General features: G+C 42.8%; 1 protein-coding gene across 5 annotated transcripts in view; it reads right to left on the bottom strand.

Moving 5' to 3' along the window:
• GABRB2 (gamma-aminobutyric acid type A receptor subunit beta2) overlaps window positions 1-13,229 on the bottom strand; it is a 151,840-nt gene that overhangs the window by 120,848 nt on the left and 17,763 nt on the right. The window contains exons 1-5 of one of the 5 annotated variants that reach the window (XM_052684774.1): window positions 11,078-11,177; window positions 9,701-9,818; window positions 8,726-8,958; window positions 8,519-8,610; window positions 7,536-7,603 (exon numbers count right to left, since the gene is read on the bottom strand). In XM_052684774.1, the coding sequence (XP_052540734.1) occupies window positions 7,536-7,603; window positions 8,519-8,610; window positions 8,726-8,802 (237 nt within the window). In that variant the 5' untranslated portion in view covers window positions 8,803-8,958; window positions 9,701-9,818; window positions 11,078-11,177. Of the gene's footprint in view, window positions 1-7,535; window positions 7,604-8,518; window positions 8,611-8,725; window positions 8,959-9,700; window positions 9,819-10,004; window positions 10,373-10,445; window positions 10,717-11,077; window positions 11,178-13,229 lie in introns of those variants that run through there. The other 4 variants (XM_052684772.1, XM_052684771.1, XM_052684775.1 and 1 more) reach the window with 4 other exon arrangements.

The raw sequence follows: 13,229 nt of genomic DNA on the forward strand, positions 1-13,229 counted from the left end.
CTTCTGTCACATTTATCTTTCTGTAAACCCACAGCATGCCTATAAATTCAATGTAATTATCCACATCCATTTATTTTTAAAGTACAGATTGCATCCATCAGCAGTAGCCTATTTTTCCACTGTTAAGAACTCATGACATTAGATGAAGCTCTTAAATCCGAAGACTTGTTTTTTTTTTTTTTTTTTAATTTTTTTAAGAGTTAAGAACAAACAAACCAACTTCATGGAAGAATACCCTCCTTTGAAATCAGGGGCCAAATCCTGTTTCCTGAATTCATACAAGCACTTGCAGAGACCTATGGCACTAAGAGCCTGTGAGGGATTTGTCTTACTTTTAAACCAAAAAAAAAAAAAAAAAAAAAAAAAAGAAAAAAAGGAGTTATTACTATATAAGACTGTATTTTAACATGGTTGAGTAATAAAGGCTGTAATATAAATCTTGGAGAGGGCTGCAAAGAGTATGAGGAGAAAAAAGGGAGGGAGGAATAATAAGGATTTAGTCATGGTGCACTGACAGACTTTTAGAGTCACTAAGAAGCATGAACACTGCTATGGGAATAGCTTAAACTTGTAACAAATTTATAGAGCACAAAATAAAATCTTTCATTCTACTACACAGCTCGTCCATAAAGATTTTATGTGATTTTCAATGGAGAAGTTATGAAAAAGCAGCCCCGTACTAGGAGCTTACAAAGTACACTGCATGTTCATTCCCACATGTTAACACAAAGATACTGGCCATAAAATGTATTACAGACAAATCTATCTTATTATATGGCAGATGTCAAATTACTTAGATATTTATAGGTCGAGGCTTACTAAAAAACGAGGTAGCAATAATTATTATTTCAATTGTACAAATCATCTCCAAAGCAATCTCGTTAAATTTCTGACAACCATACTCCAGCCTTCAGGAAACATTCAGAGCAATCACTTGCAGAAATCCCCAGCACCAACGAACCAAGAAGACATCCTACCAACTGAAGTTTTGCAAGACTAGCACACAAAGTGCAATCCAATTAACAAGCTATTTATATTGGCCATAAAAAGAAATAGAAGAATTATGTCATGCTTCCTGAAGAAGAAAAGCAAAAAAAAAGTAAAAAATAAAAGTGGTGATTCCTCATTACACAGACTTACTAACAGATCTGCCCTGGTTTCCCTAGGTCCTGTAGCTGCTTACTCATAGGTCAAAATGTTCTGTACGGATTGAGGTCCAATGGCTCAGCAAAGACCAGAGGTTGATCTCTAGAGCTGATCAACACTGCTTTCCAAACTACATTTGTAAAACCCACTAACCTCTTGCTGGTACCTGCAGGGTAACTGGGCACCCCAATGCATTCAAATGTGAGAATACAAGAATCTATCTACAGTAAAGAAAAAAGAAAAATGGAGTTCTTATTACTGCAAAAGGATAATGCCTACAGGACCAACAGCTGTAAGCAAGCAGTTTGCTTTTCACCTCTGTGGAATTAAAATTCATGCCTGGGCCTACTGAGATTCCACAGTGTAACTCACCTTACAAAATAAGTAAATAAATGAATGAAACCAGGAATGCATACTGCTGTAATAATCCAAGGTGCTTCCCAGGAGCTCCTTTTTCAAAAAAAAATTAGATGAGGCTACAAAACTAAACAGATGATGACTACATAGATGACTACAAACAGAATACCTATGTAATCACTTTTCCCCCCTTCTCATGTAAAAACGTCATGAGTCTGAATCTACAGCTACCACGAGCTATGACAGTGCTGAAGAGAAGTTTTCACCTGGGAAACATTAAAAGGAAAAAGAAGAAAAGCAAATATCCAAGAGTTCCCTGTTTGCCAGGCATTTGAAGACCTCAGAAATGTTCCACATGAACTACAGTTACACAAAGGTTAGTACCATCCTATGAGCAATTCCCCAAGCATAAAATAAAACAAGGAGTCAACTTTTACAGCTGAAATCTGTAAGTAGAAGCTAGGACATAGCAAGTAAATACTCTGAAATTAAAATACCTTTCCCTTCTTTAATTTCTGATAAAATATACGTATTTCCAGATATTGCCTGATGTTACTGTTTATGGTAATAGCACATAACATAAATCATGTATGTTAAGATATATAATATATAATCACCTCTGAACAAGCTTAAAAGTTAGGTCCCAACTTGCTGCACTCATGTATGTGTCCTAAATAAGTAATTACAGACTGTGGTATTCTATCAAAACCAGCATGAAAACTTCAATCCATATGCAACATACCATAGGAATATTTGCTTAGGTCCCCAAGGATAAATGTTTCACCTGAACTTGGAAGCTCTTATTTTTCCTTGTCTTAAAGCTAAGAAAGAAAAATGCATGAATTAGTGGTGTAGGACAAGAGATGCTAAATAGAAATCCACGTTAACATACCACAGTTGAAACTTAAGGTACAGTGAAGCCATCCCAGACAATTAAAGCAGCAAGTTAAACGAGATTTCAGTCAAAAAAAAAAAAAAATATATATATATATATATATATATATATATATATATCACCTTATATCACCTTATATCACCTATAATATCACCCTGATTTATATCTATATGTATATATATAAATATAGGTATATAGATATATATAAAAGAGAGAGATGTCCTGGGAGGCACTTTAGTACAAGCCTGCAGTGCACAATAACTTGGCAAGAGCCAAACTCGAGCTGTCTGCCAAAAAATACTATTTTATATGAAGAAGCATATACCTATGATATAGGAAATGTAATAAAACCATCTCTAGCAGCAGGAAGAGTTTAGTATTAGAGAAGCAACACCATTCCAGCATTTCCAATGTTTCTTTTCCAGTGCACCTCCAGTCCTGTTCTCTCCCTGATCTCTGTATGTATCACAACAGAGAACAGCAACATGTGCAACCACAGTGGATCAACAAAAGAAGATACTGCTGACAGGAAACATTTTCTCACTTCTTCCCATACCAGTGTATATGAGACACTTTTCCCTGTTTTGATATTGTCTTTTCCTCTTTTCTCTGTCTTTCTTTACCTGACTTGATCACCATGTTCTACTCCAAGCTTTCTGGTTTGGAACAGCTCCACACTACTTCATTACCATTTAACCCCTGCTTCTTTCTGGATCACAAGCCATCTCTTCCTTCTTACACACCTAAGCTAAATGCTACTACTTGAGAAGCTGCAACACAAATCCTGTTGTTCTCATGATATACAAGCCAGTCTTTTGAGCGTTGTTAATGAAAATACCTCAAGGAGCCACAGAAGACTTTAAAAAAGCCAGGAGTGTGTCTCTGTTATCAAAAGCAACAAAAAGCCAGATGTCTGTCAGCAAAGCACTGCTGCGCTCATACTTCTCTGGACTGACATTATTCAGATCTATCAGTATTATACTTTTTTTTTTTTTTTTTGCAACTTTGATAAATTCTGAATAGAGAAGTCAGAATATGCTACAAGATGTACATATGTGTTCTTAGGAGCACTAAAGTTAGTAGGTCCATTTGTGTAAAGCTTGGCATAACAAATAAGCAAATCTCACCCTGATAGACGGTTACAGCTCCTTTGTTCCTGCAACTCCCGCTCCATATAGGGATTACACGATCAATCCAAGTGGATCCTTCTAAGACAAATCAGTCTACTAACTCCACAGACACACAGTAAAGCAACGTGCCAAAATCTGAATGATGATAAGGAAGCAAACATTTAAATTTAAACTGTTCTGATTCTTCTCCTCAGAACCTCAATATGAATAGTTAGCTATATTTAATTAAACACACAAACCATTGCCTAAAGTCATATATATTTACTGGGTAAAAAATATAACCATGGAACATCTCTCCTTCTTTTAAGACATCCTGTACTAGAATCCCAAAATAGCCACAGACCAAGGGGAAAACAAAACAAATTGACCTATTTAATAAGAAATAAGCCGAGACACTGACAACCACCACATTATCAACATTATCCATAGAAATATTCATGTCTTATTTGAATGGATCAAGTCCACAATATTCTATGCAATACTCAGGCACTTCTGAATAAAATCATTTCTGTAATACTTAATGAACTTGTACCTTTTTTTTTTTTTTTTTTTTTTTTTCTTCCCTTGGCTGTGGTGTTGTCAAGGGGTCTGCTCAATAATTAAGCCTGGAGATGCAGATGTGGAAATGTAGCATCTCAGCTAGCAATGGTTATTAAAAAAGGAAAAAAAATAAAAAGGAAAAAAAAAAAAATATATATATATAAAGATTTATTTTATTTTTTAAGTGAGGTTTTATTAAGGAATAGGAAGCCAAGAAGCAAAGTCAAGTACAACAACAAACATATGGAAAATCTCCAGGCTATATTGCATTTTGTGTTAGACTCACTGCTAATCTTATGTAAAATCAAACTCATTAACACGAGAAAACCCTTCCAGTTCAAGTAGAGTTCACATTTCTCCACGTTTGCTTCCGAAAATTAAGGTAAGCTTCAAGAAAATCTGCAGTATAACTAACATTCAACTGCAAGGCCTGCTCCAAAGAGGTAAGTGGAATTAGCGATAGTGGTTACTGCACTGCATAAAACCGTTACTCAGTGGATATTATTTCCTCCCAAAAATACAAGGATTGAGTAAAAATAGCCATGATACCCATTAACAACTAAATACGCCTGAAGTTCTTATTTTTCTCATGTTAATTCAGCACATTCCCTTGGGCTGGAAGGAATTGTGTTCAGAAGTACCAGCACTTAACAGTTTTGTAAAAGGATATTTGGTAGTTGAGGTTTCTGTCTACAAAAGGTTAAGCAAGAAGGCAGGCCACACATTCAAGTCTGTTGCATACAAAATGTTTTTGCAAGGCAACAGTAAAGCCCATTACACTAGGAGTTGGTTATGAGATGTATTCATCACCTCTATAAGAACTCAAAGTCAACAACCATCCCTAACATACATTCCATTTCTATAAGCAGATGTAAATTCTCCCGTCTAATAAAGCAGAAATATAACAATTAACTCCCTGTTACTGAAGATAATGCTTCTGCCTGCATAAGGGCATGGAATTCATACGGGGCATGAAACGTGTCAAGAAAAGAAGGCTGATCATTTTGCCAGGACTACAGAGCAAACAAGAGTACACCAATGGCTCAGAAAACAAGTCCATCAATCCAGGAGGTGCTTCTGTCTTTCTCTCTTTATTTCAGATTTTACATCTTAAAAAAACCATCTGGGGCATTCCTTCTGGTGCCCTCCAAAAAAACCAAAGCCAAAATTCGAATAACGTGTCAATGAACAAGCTAAGGCCTTGTACACCAAATGTTTTGTTCTGTGCTGGAATGCCCCTCTTCTCATTTACTTCAGGCTGATCAAGATACATTAATATTTGCTGAGGTGTACACTTCATTGTGAAATGAACTGTTACATGCTATACTGAAGAAGATTAAGAAAACTATCTTGGCTTGGAATCTCTTCTGGAATTGTAAAGTGGAAAAAAAAAAATATCTGGAAAACGAATGTCAGTTTTAAGAAACAGGTATTATCTCAGAGCAATTTAAGCTCGCAGCTTAAATGCTTCAGAGATGCTTGTGTGACAAAATTAACCATGTATAACCTCCCCCAGCAGATATACAGGTAGTCTGAAACGTCTCACACAAGTCAAGCATGTCATGATAGAGACAAAATAAACTGACTTCAGAGTACTAAAAATAATATTCAGCCTTATAGCCAGCCTGAGTGCCAAATCACAGTATTCTGATATGGTATCACCTCTAACCAGAGACCAAATGTCTGGAAGTATTGAAACATTCTTCCTTTTTCTAGGCAAGGAGAAAGAAAATTGCACTGTCTTCCACCTTAGAAGAGCTGAGATGGTTGAGCTGTTGTCTGCAGGTCAGTGTTACACAAGAAAACCCCCATCATTCCCACACCACCTAGAAAACAACACCGTATACCTCCTATCCACACTAGCTTTAATGATAAGTGTTTTAAAATGCAATGCAGTTTTCTTGTTTTGCTCTTAAAACTCCTGAAAGAAGAACACTCGACTGCAATAGATCCTGAACTACAAGTTGAGCCCATGTGAAGCTGAGCAGCCCTCACTTCACAGGTGACGCTGCTCAAGGAGAGATTATTCAGCATTTTCCTGCTAACTTGAAAGAACCACACCAAGCTCTCTGCTACCAGGCCGTAGCACAGCACAGCTCCCAGGACAACCAGCAGTAACCTCACACCCAAATTAGGCCCAGGGCTACATGTTATCGAGAAAAAAAGTCCCGATTGAGAACAGATGTTGACCAATTCATTCACTGCAACACTTCTGAGAAACCAAGCATACGTCTGGGACAGCACAAAAACATTTCAGTTAGCAGAACAATCATACCAACACATCAGATAACTTCCAAGATATTTCCAAATTACAGACACAGAACACAGGAGAGAATGTTTCTTTGCAACTCTTTCTCAAGAGCAATGAAAGGTTTGTTCCAGACTTCTTCAACTGCCTGAAAACATCTCACAGCACATTCATTTTGTGTCAGGTGCTGCTATCTGCTTCAATGTCTCCATCTTGTCATCCTCACAAGACTACAGGGCCAACTGTATCCTACACAAAGTCGCACTGCTTACATGAAAACTTGGACCTCATTATTTCCAAATGATGACAGTAAATGAGGGAAAAGTTCTGCCCAAATCACAGTCACTTTTGCAACACACATCTGAGCCTTCTCTCATTTCCCCCGCAGTTGCTCGGTCTCCCAGGTAACACAAGCACTTCACAAACTACCCAGTTATTATCCTAAAGCAACTTCACCATTCGAGCACAGTCATTTCCAACTGCTCAGATAAGAGACAAGCGTCTGGAGAAACAAATAGGTCAACTTTGACTCAGTCATGACCATAAACAGAGTGCCAAGGTAGAAAAAAATAAAAGCAAGTGGTGAGCCTTTCGTTACGCACAAGATAATCAGCTTGGTTTTTTTTTTTTTCCTCATTTTTTTCCTTTTTTTTTTTTTTAAATATATATATATAATAACAAGCTACCTGCTAAGGCAATGCAAACAGCAAACTATTTTTTAATGTTTAAAAAAAAAAAAAAAAAAAAAAAAAGCTGAGAGGTGAAAGAGTAACTAAGAAAGGCATTAACAGGTTAACGATTAGAAGCTCACCCTTTTTTTTCCCGCGGACGAGAGCAGAGTTTGCACCGAGCAGCCCGGACTGCCTTGGGGGCTCCGCGGGAGCGGCCCCTCCGCCCGGCGGACAGGCCGTGGCGGGGTGCAGTGTGGCTGCGCGGCCGGCAGGGGGCGCCGTTGCTCGCGGGAAGCGCTGGGGAACTGCTGCAACCGGCGGCGCGGCCAGTGCTGCTGGGCCGGTGCTCCCCGGGTCCTTCCACGCGAAAAAGTAGACGGGACGGGACGAGGCAACCCTCCGGATGCCCCCCAGCTCCGCCCCAGGGAAGGAGGCCTCGCCGCTTCCCCGGCCGGCAATGAGCGCCGCTCCGCCTCGGTAGAGATGGGGGAAGGGACAGCCCCTCTCTCCCAGCAGAAAGCTCCCAACCCCAAACCATAAATACTCACCATATTGACTTCTGAGACCATATCTATACTGGCAATGTCTATGTTCATGCCAACAGCCACTGGGGGACCTGCAAACCAACAAGATGGTCCGCAATGTGATCGCTAAGAACTTAACTCATTCTTACCAGAGTTACAAGGACTAAGACATACTAAAAAAAAAAAAAGAAAAGAAAAAAAAAAAAAAGAAAAAAGAAGAAGAAGAAGAAGAAGAAGAAACGATTAATAAACAAATAAAAAAAAAGCCGGGAAGGTGACAAAACAGCGTCCTCCAGCCCGTCCCTCCCCCGCCCCCCCGAGCGTGCAAGCTTGCCATCGATCCGCGAGGAACGCGTTAGCGCCGAATTCACCCTTCGCGCCCCGCCAGCTGGAGCGCCGCTTTATATAACGCGCACACGTGTCGGCTCCGGCGCCGGCTGCTCCCCGGGGAGCCCGCGGCACGCAGCCCGGGGCGGGCAGGGGGCTGTAGGGACCCCCCCCCCCGGTCCTCCTCTCCCCGGCCCCCCATCAGGCTCAGTCCCGCCGGTACCGGGCGGGGGACTCCGGCGAGCGCGTCCGACACCGATCGATAAACACACGAAGTAGTTGGGAGTGGGAGCGCGCAGGGGGTTAAATGACATTTTCTTATCGGTTAACGGCGCATCTCGTACTCGAAAATAGTAACTGTGTGATCACGGGAGCGAACGTTGGGTAAACTTCAGAGATTTGCATCTCGATAAAGCCAGTTAAATGAGGGGTTAATAAATTATCAGCATGCACACAATGAGGGGCCGATTCCAGATATGCAGGAGATTTAAATGATGGCATTAAGAGCGCCTTGTGCTAAGAAAATAGAGTAACAATTAGCTTAACTTCGGATCATCTTGAGAAAATGGCAACACGCACACCCAGAGCAACAGCACCCACCACACGTCTAAAAAGCACGCACGGAGAAGGTCCAACAGCCCGGATATGTAACATCTCTGATCGAAAAGCTGTCGAATTACCTCCAAAATCTGGCCTCAAGCGAATGTCATAGCCCTTCAGCAGTCTATCCACGGTCTCTTTTACCAGTGACATATTACTAGGGTCATTGACACTAAGGAGGAAAAATAATAATGCGTTATTTCTAATTTCTCGGACCCAAGCTGTACATTCCTCTTAGCTGTAACATGCAGAGCAATTCAAAGTAAAGCAATGCCTTCGTCACTTACCTCTGTGCACACACCACTGCTATTATTAAAGGGAATGACCAAATCCCAAAGTAACCCTTTTTCCGGACTCTCAGCATCCCTTTAGCTTTTGATATGATTTAGGGTTTCAGTGAAGAGAAGAAGAGATCCAACTTATTCTGGCCAGTGCAGTAATTCTAATGTGAAGCGCATGCGCACGGCGTACCACAACATCAAAAGGAGCAGTGGTTGCTGCTGGAGATGGAGCAAATTTCCTTGCAAAAAAAAAAAAAAAAAAAAAAAAAAAATTAAAGGGGAAGAAGGAAATGCATTATTAAAACAAAAAAAAGTCATCCACAGGAGGATCGAGTATATTTTTGTTGTCCTTTTTCTTAGTATAGAATATAAATCACAGCAAGCGGAGAACTTTAAGGAGTTGTGCAGGGCACCGGCGGCTTTGTAACCCAGTTTAAATGCGGGGGGGGAGGGGGGAGCTGAACGGATTCGGATTGACACGGAGGGGGGAGGTTGGCAGGAACTTGTGCAGCGCCGAAGGCAGGTGGGCAGCTGAACTTTTTACTCCCTGGAAGGAACCGCCCGAAGCGATGCGAGGTGCGGACAAAGGAGCCGGAGCTCGCAACGAGGGAGGGCGGTGGAGGAGGAGAAGAGATGGGAGCTTACAGTATTTCTCGCGAAAAAAAAAAAAAAAAAGAAAAAAAAAAAAAGAAAAAGAAAAAAAACGACGAGGAATAGTTTATTGAAAAAGGGGATTAGGCTACTTCCTGCCTTCCAGCGCTGGCAGGCTGTTCCCGGGGCACAGGGCTGGGAGGTGGCCGGCTGCCGCCTCCGGCTCCCATGGCTCATCCGCTGCCCCCCCAACTCGTCCCCCGCACTCAGCCTGGGGAGGGGAGCTCCGCAGGTAGAGCTCGAGCTGCCGCGGGGCTGGGAAGGGAAAACCGCCCCCCCGAAGGTAATGGTGCTTGTAGTGACCGCAGCCACCCGGAGCAGCCCCCTTACCTCCTTGGGTAAAGCACGCGAGCTCCTCACACGCAGCGTATGATCCAATTAATGCCTCAGAAGGAACCAGAGACGAGCAGAGAGCTGATTAAGGGATGCTTTGAGTGACATTTAAATCCTGAGCAGGAAAACAAAAAAAGAAAAGGATAGAGAGAGAAATGGGGAGAAAAAAAGCCTACCTCCCCCCCAGACCGACCAAAAAAAAAAAAAAAAATCAGCTGGCTTAAATGATTCCACGCAAATCTGCCTTGTGTTCGTCGCTCCTTCTACACCTCCTCCTCCCGCACATCCCCTCGCTGCTCACCGCTCGGATCTATTCGTGCTCGCGGTGCCGGCCGGCCCGGGCTGCGCGGGGTTGGAAACACTCGGGGCTCCAATTAACAAAAGCAATATTTAACTAGCTGCAGGAGGCCGGAGGAGGAAGAAAACGAGGGGTGGAGAGGGACGCGGTGAGGTGAGGGTGTTGCACGGAACGAAGCGGGCTGCGTAAGCCGCTTGCTCTTCAGCACGGCTCAGCTCAGTCCCACACGCACACGGCGCTCCGGAGCCCCCGCACCGCGGCCACGCGTGAGCTCAGCGGGAGGCGCTGCCACGTGGCCCCGGAGCAGCCGGGAGGGATGCAAGGCCGGGGGGTTCAAGAGAGGATGATGATGAAGATGACGATGAAGAGGAGGAGGAGGAGGCGGCGGCGGACCTGAATGGGAAGGGGTGGGTTGGATGCGGAGGCTGTGGGACCAAGTCTCACCTGGGGAGCCGCGGGTGCCGCCCCTGGGAGCCGGAGGGGCCGCTAAAGAAATGAACAGCAGCTGCGTGAAGCAGGCGGCAGCCCCGAATAGCAGGCAGCCATTTCACGCGGCCCGGCAGCTCCGCGGCCGGCTCGGAGGCAGCCCCGCAGCAGCACCTGTCGTGGGAGCGGGGCTGGGCAGTCCCGAGTACAGCACAGCACAGCCCGTCCCGTCGCTCCCCACACGCTGAACGCACTGCCGCGGCTCCAGAAGCACGGACTGATCGCGCCCTTTCTGCACCCACCCGCTGTCCCTTCCTTAAAACATCACGTCGTACCCTGGAGAGCAAGGAAGTACCCGGGCTTCCTTGGGGGATGGGGTGATGCTGGGGGTTATCCCCCTTCACTTTCTTCTCTCATTCGTAAACAATTAATTAAAACAGACTTTTTTTTTTTTTTTTTTTTTTTTTTTTTTTTTTTTTTTTTTAAGATGCTAAATATCCCAGCTCTCATTCGCGTTTTTCCATACAGCCCAGCCCCAGCCAACCTCAGCATAGGAGCAGCACCAGCCCCGGCCCTTCCGCCCCCCAGCCTCCCCCCGCTCCGGTAGCGGAGCCGTCCGACCGGGCACCAGCACAGCTCTCCCTTCTCACCCTGCTGCTCTGCTTCGCTCTCAAACCTCTTGAAATACGGCCCTGAAAGGAAGATGGTGGACACAGTGCAGTGAATCACGCTACCTTAGGTGCATAATATGCTTTTTTTTTTTTTTTTTTTTTTTCCTCCTGCAATCATATGACAGCAGGAGGGAAAACACTTCGATCCTGCACTGTGAAACTCACCTGTAAGTGCGAACTTGGGACCACATCTGGCACTCCCAGTTCTGTGCTCTGACTCTCTGCTATTAGCTGTCATTACGCCCCAGAAACGTTCCACATACCGTGTCTGAATGTGAAACAGATAAGAACCTGAGGCCGAAGGCTGCTAATATTCAATGCTAGACTGACAGGAATTCTTTATTTAGATATTAGCATGATATTAGCATAGTATTAGGGCTGGAAGAGTACTCTTTTTCCATTGGACTGCTGGATTAGTACACCCAGAGAATTCAAGCCATGACAATATATCCAGCAGTTGTTCCCTGCTGTGGTGCATGCGCTGACAATGAGGCACGTTGGTTCTGTGCCTAGGACACACTGTGCAGCAAAGCCCACTTCAGGCCGGCTCTTCCAGTAAATGAATGAAATATCTCTCAAATAAAATCACTGCATACAGATATAATGGTGCATTCCATGTAGAAGATTAACATATACCCCACACTTTCAAAGTAAAAATGAATGTATAAAGCCTCTCCTGAGCCACGCTTGGATGATCTGTATAGCTTAGGATTTTTGTTAGATGTGACTCCTCGTCCATTTAAGTGGGTCAACGACAGTAGCACTTCCTTACCTTTAGTCCTGTTTCTGTGTGCCCTATGTGATAAGGGTATAATTATACACTGACACCGAGTATGAAGTCATACAATACTTTTCCTTTTGGAAATGCTTTGCTGTACTCTTTTGATAGTACCCCTTTTTGTCTGAACACAAGTTCTGGTCCATCTCTGTCATTCAAAACTTTTCAGTGCCTTTAAAATGTCCCACTTATCAAAGAAATCGTTCCCCTTTTCCTCTTGTGTCTGTTTGTTTGTTTGAAAAGGAAATTAAATAACCGCTGCAAAGAGCAGCATTGGCAAGATGGAGAACCATTCGTGTCATACTCTTGAGGATTGTTATCTAAGTTTTTTGATGTATTATGACGGGGAAACAACCCAGTTGCTAGTTGGATGATAGTTACTTACATCTTATAAATACCTCAGATTACAAATTACTATAATCTTTAATAGAAATCAGCAAAGATAGTCATGTTTTACATGCCAGTTGCAAATCATTTTTATTCTGAGCTTTCGACTTTGAGGAGTACAAAAGAATACACAAATAAAATTGAAATACTCTGAAGTGATGTCCCACTATCCTTGTTGGCCTGTGAGTGACACTGCAAGAACTGGGCTATAAATAATGTCATACTTCACTTGTCTTGTCAGCCCTTGCCTATGGCAGTATATTCCTGTCACCATGAGCAACAGCCCAGGCCACGTATGGAGAACTGCTGTAAAGCAATTATAAAACAGTTTGCAGTAAATATATAGATTAAGTTAAATACATTTTCGTATGGGATAAGACACTTTGTCATGTATTACTGCCACTAGAGTCCCAAGGCACAGAAGCAGTACTGATTTATGCCATCCCAAGAACTCCACCTCCATCACTGGGGTTGTGAATAACAAAGGCAAAATCCCCCTGACGAAGAAATCCATTCACTGCACACCGGTGGCTTGACCTGCCTACTGTTCTTTGGATGCCGTATTTCCTGAACTCTTGAAAATTTGATAAGATGCAGTAATATCAGAAACTCTCTGCTAAGAGTTGTTTTCATAAATCAGATCGATTTTCAGTCTATAATTTTCAGAAGAACATTTGTGATTATTAATTTTCATATGTTTTCTATTTCCAACTTCTGTAAAGTCCCAAGTCCACAATACTCCATCTTGGTTTCACTGTCATTTCAGGCCTTCAGATGTAATATGGCACAGTCCATGCACCATGCCACGTCATTAGCAAGCAGCCTATCAGCACACACACTGCCATTACAATGCATGCACAAGCAAAATGGCTCATGAGGGTGTAAGTTGATTCTGCTCTTCTTAGGCAATAGAATTTGGTTTTGCACGGCAAAAACTCTAGGATTTTCAGATGTGTATAGGTTTTG

The sequence above is a fragment of the Tympanuchus pallidicinctus genome, unplaced genomic scaffold (genome assembly GCF_026119805.1).
Source record: "Tympanuchus pallidicinctus isolate F22 unplaced genomic scaffold, pur_lepc_1.0 scaffold21, whole genome shotgun sequence".
NCBI lineage: Eukaryota > Metazoa > Chordata > Aves > Galliformes > Phasianidae > Tympanuchus > Tympanuchus pallidicinctus.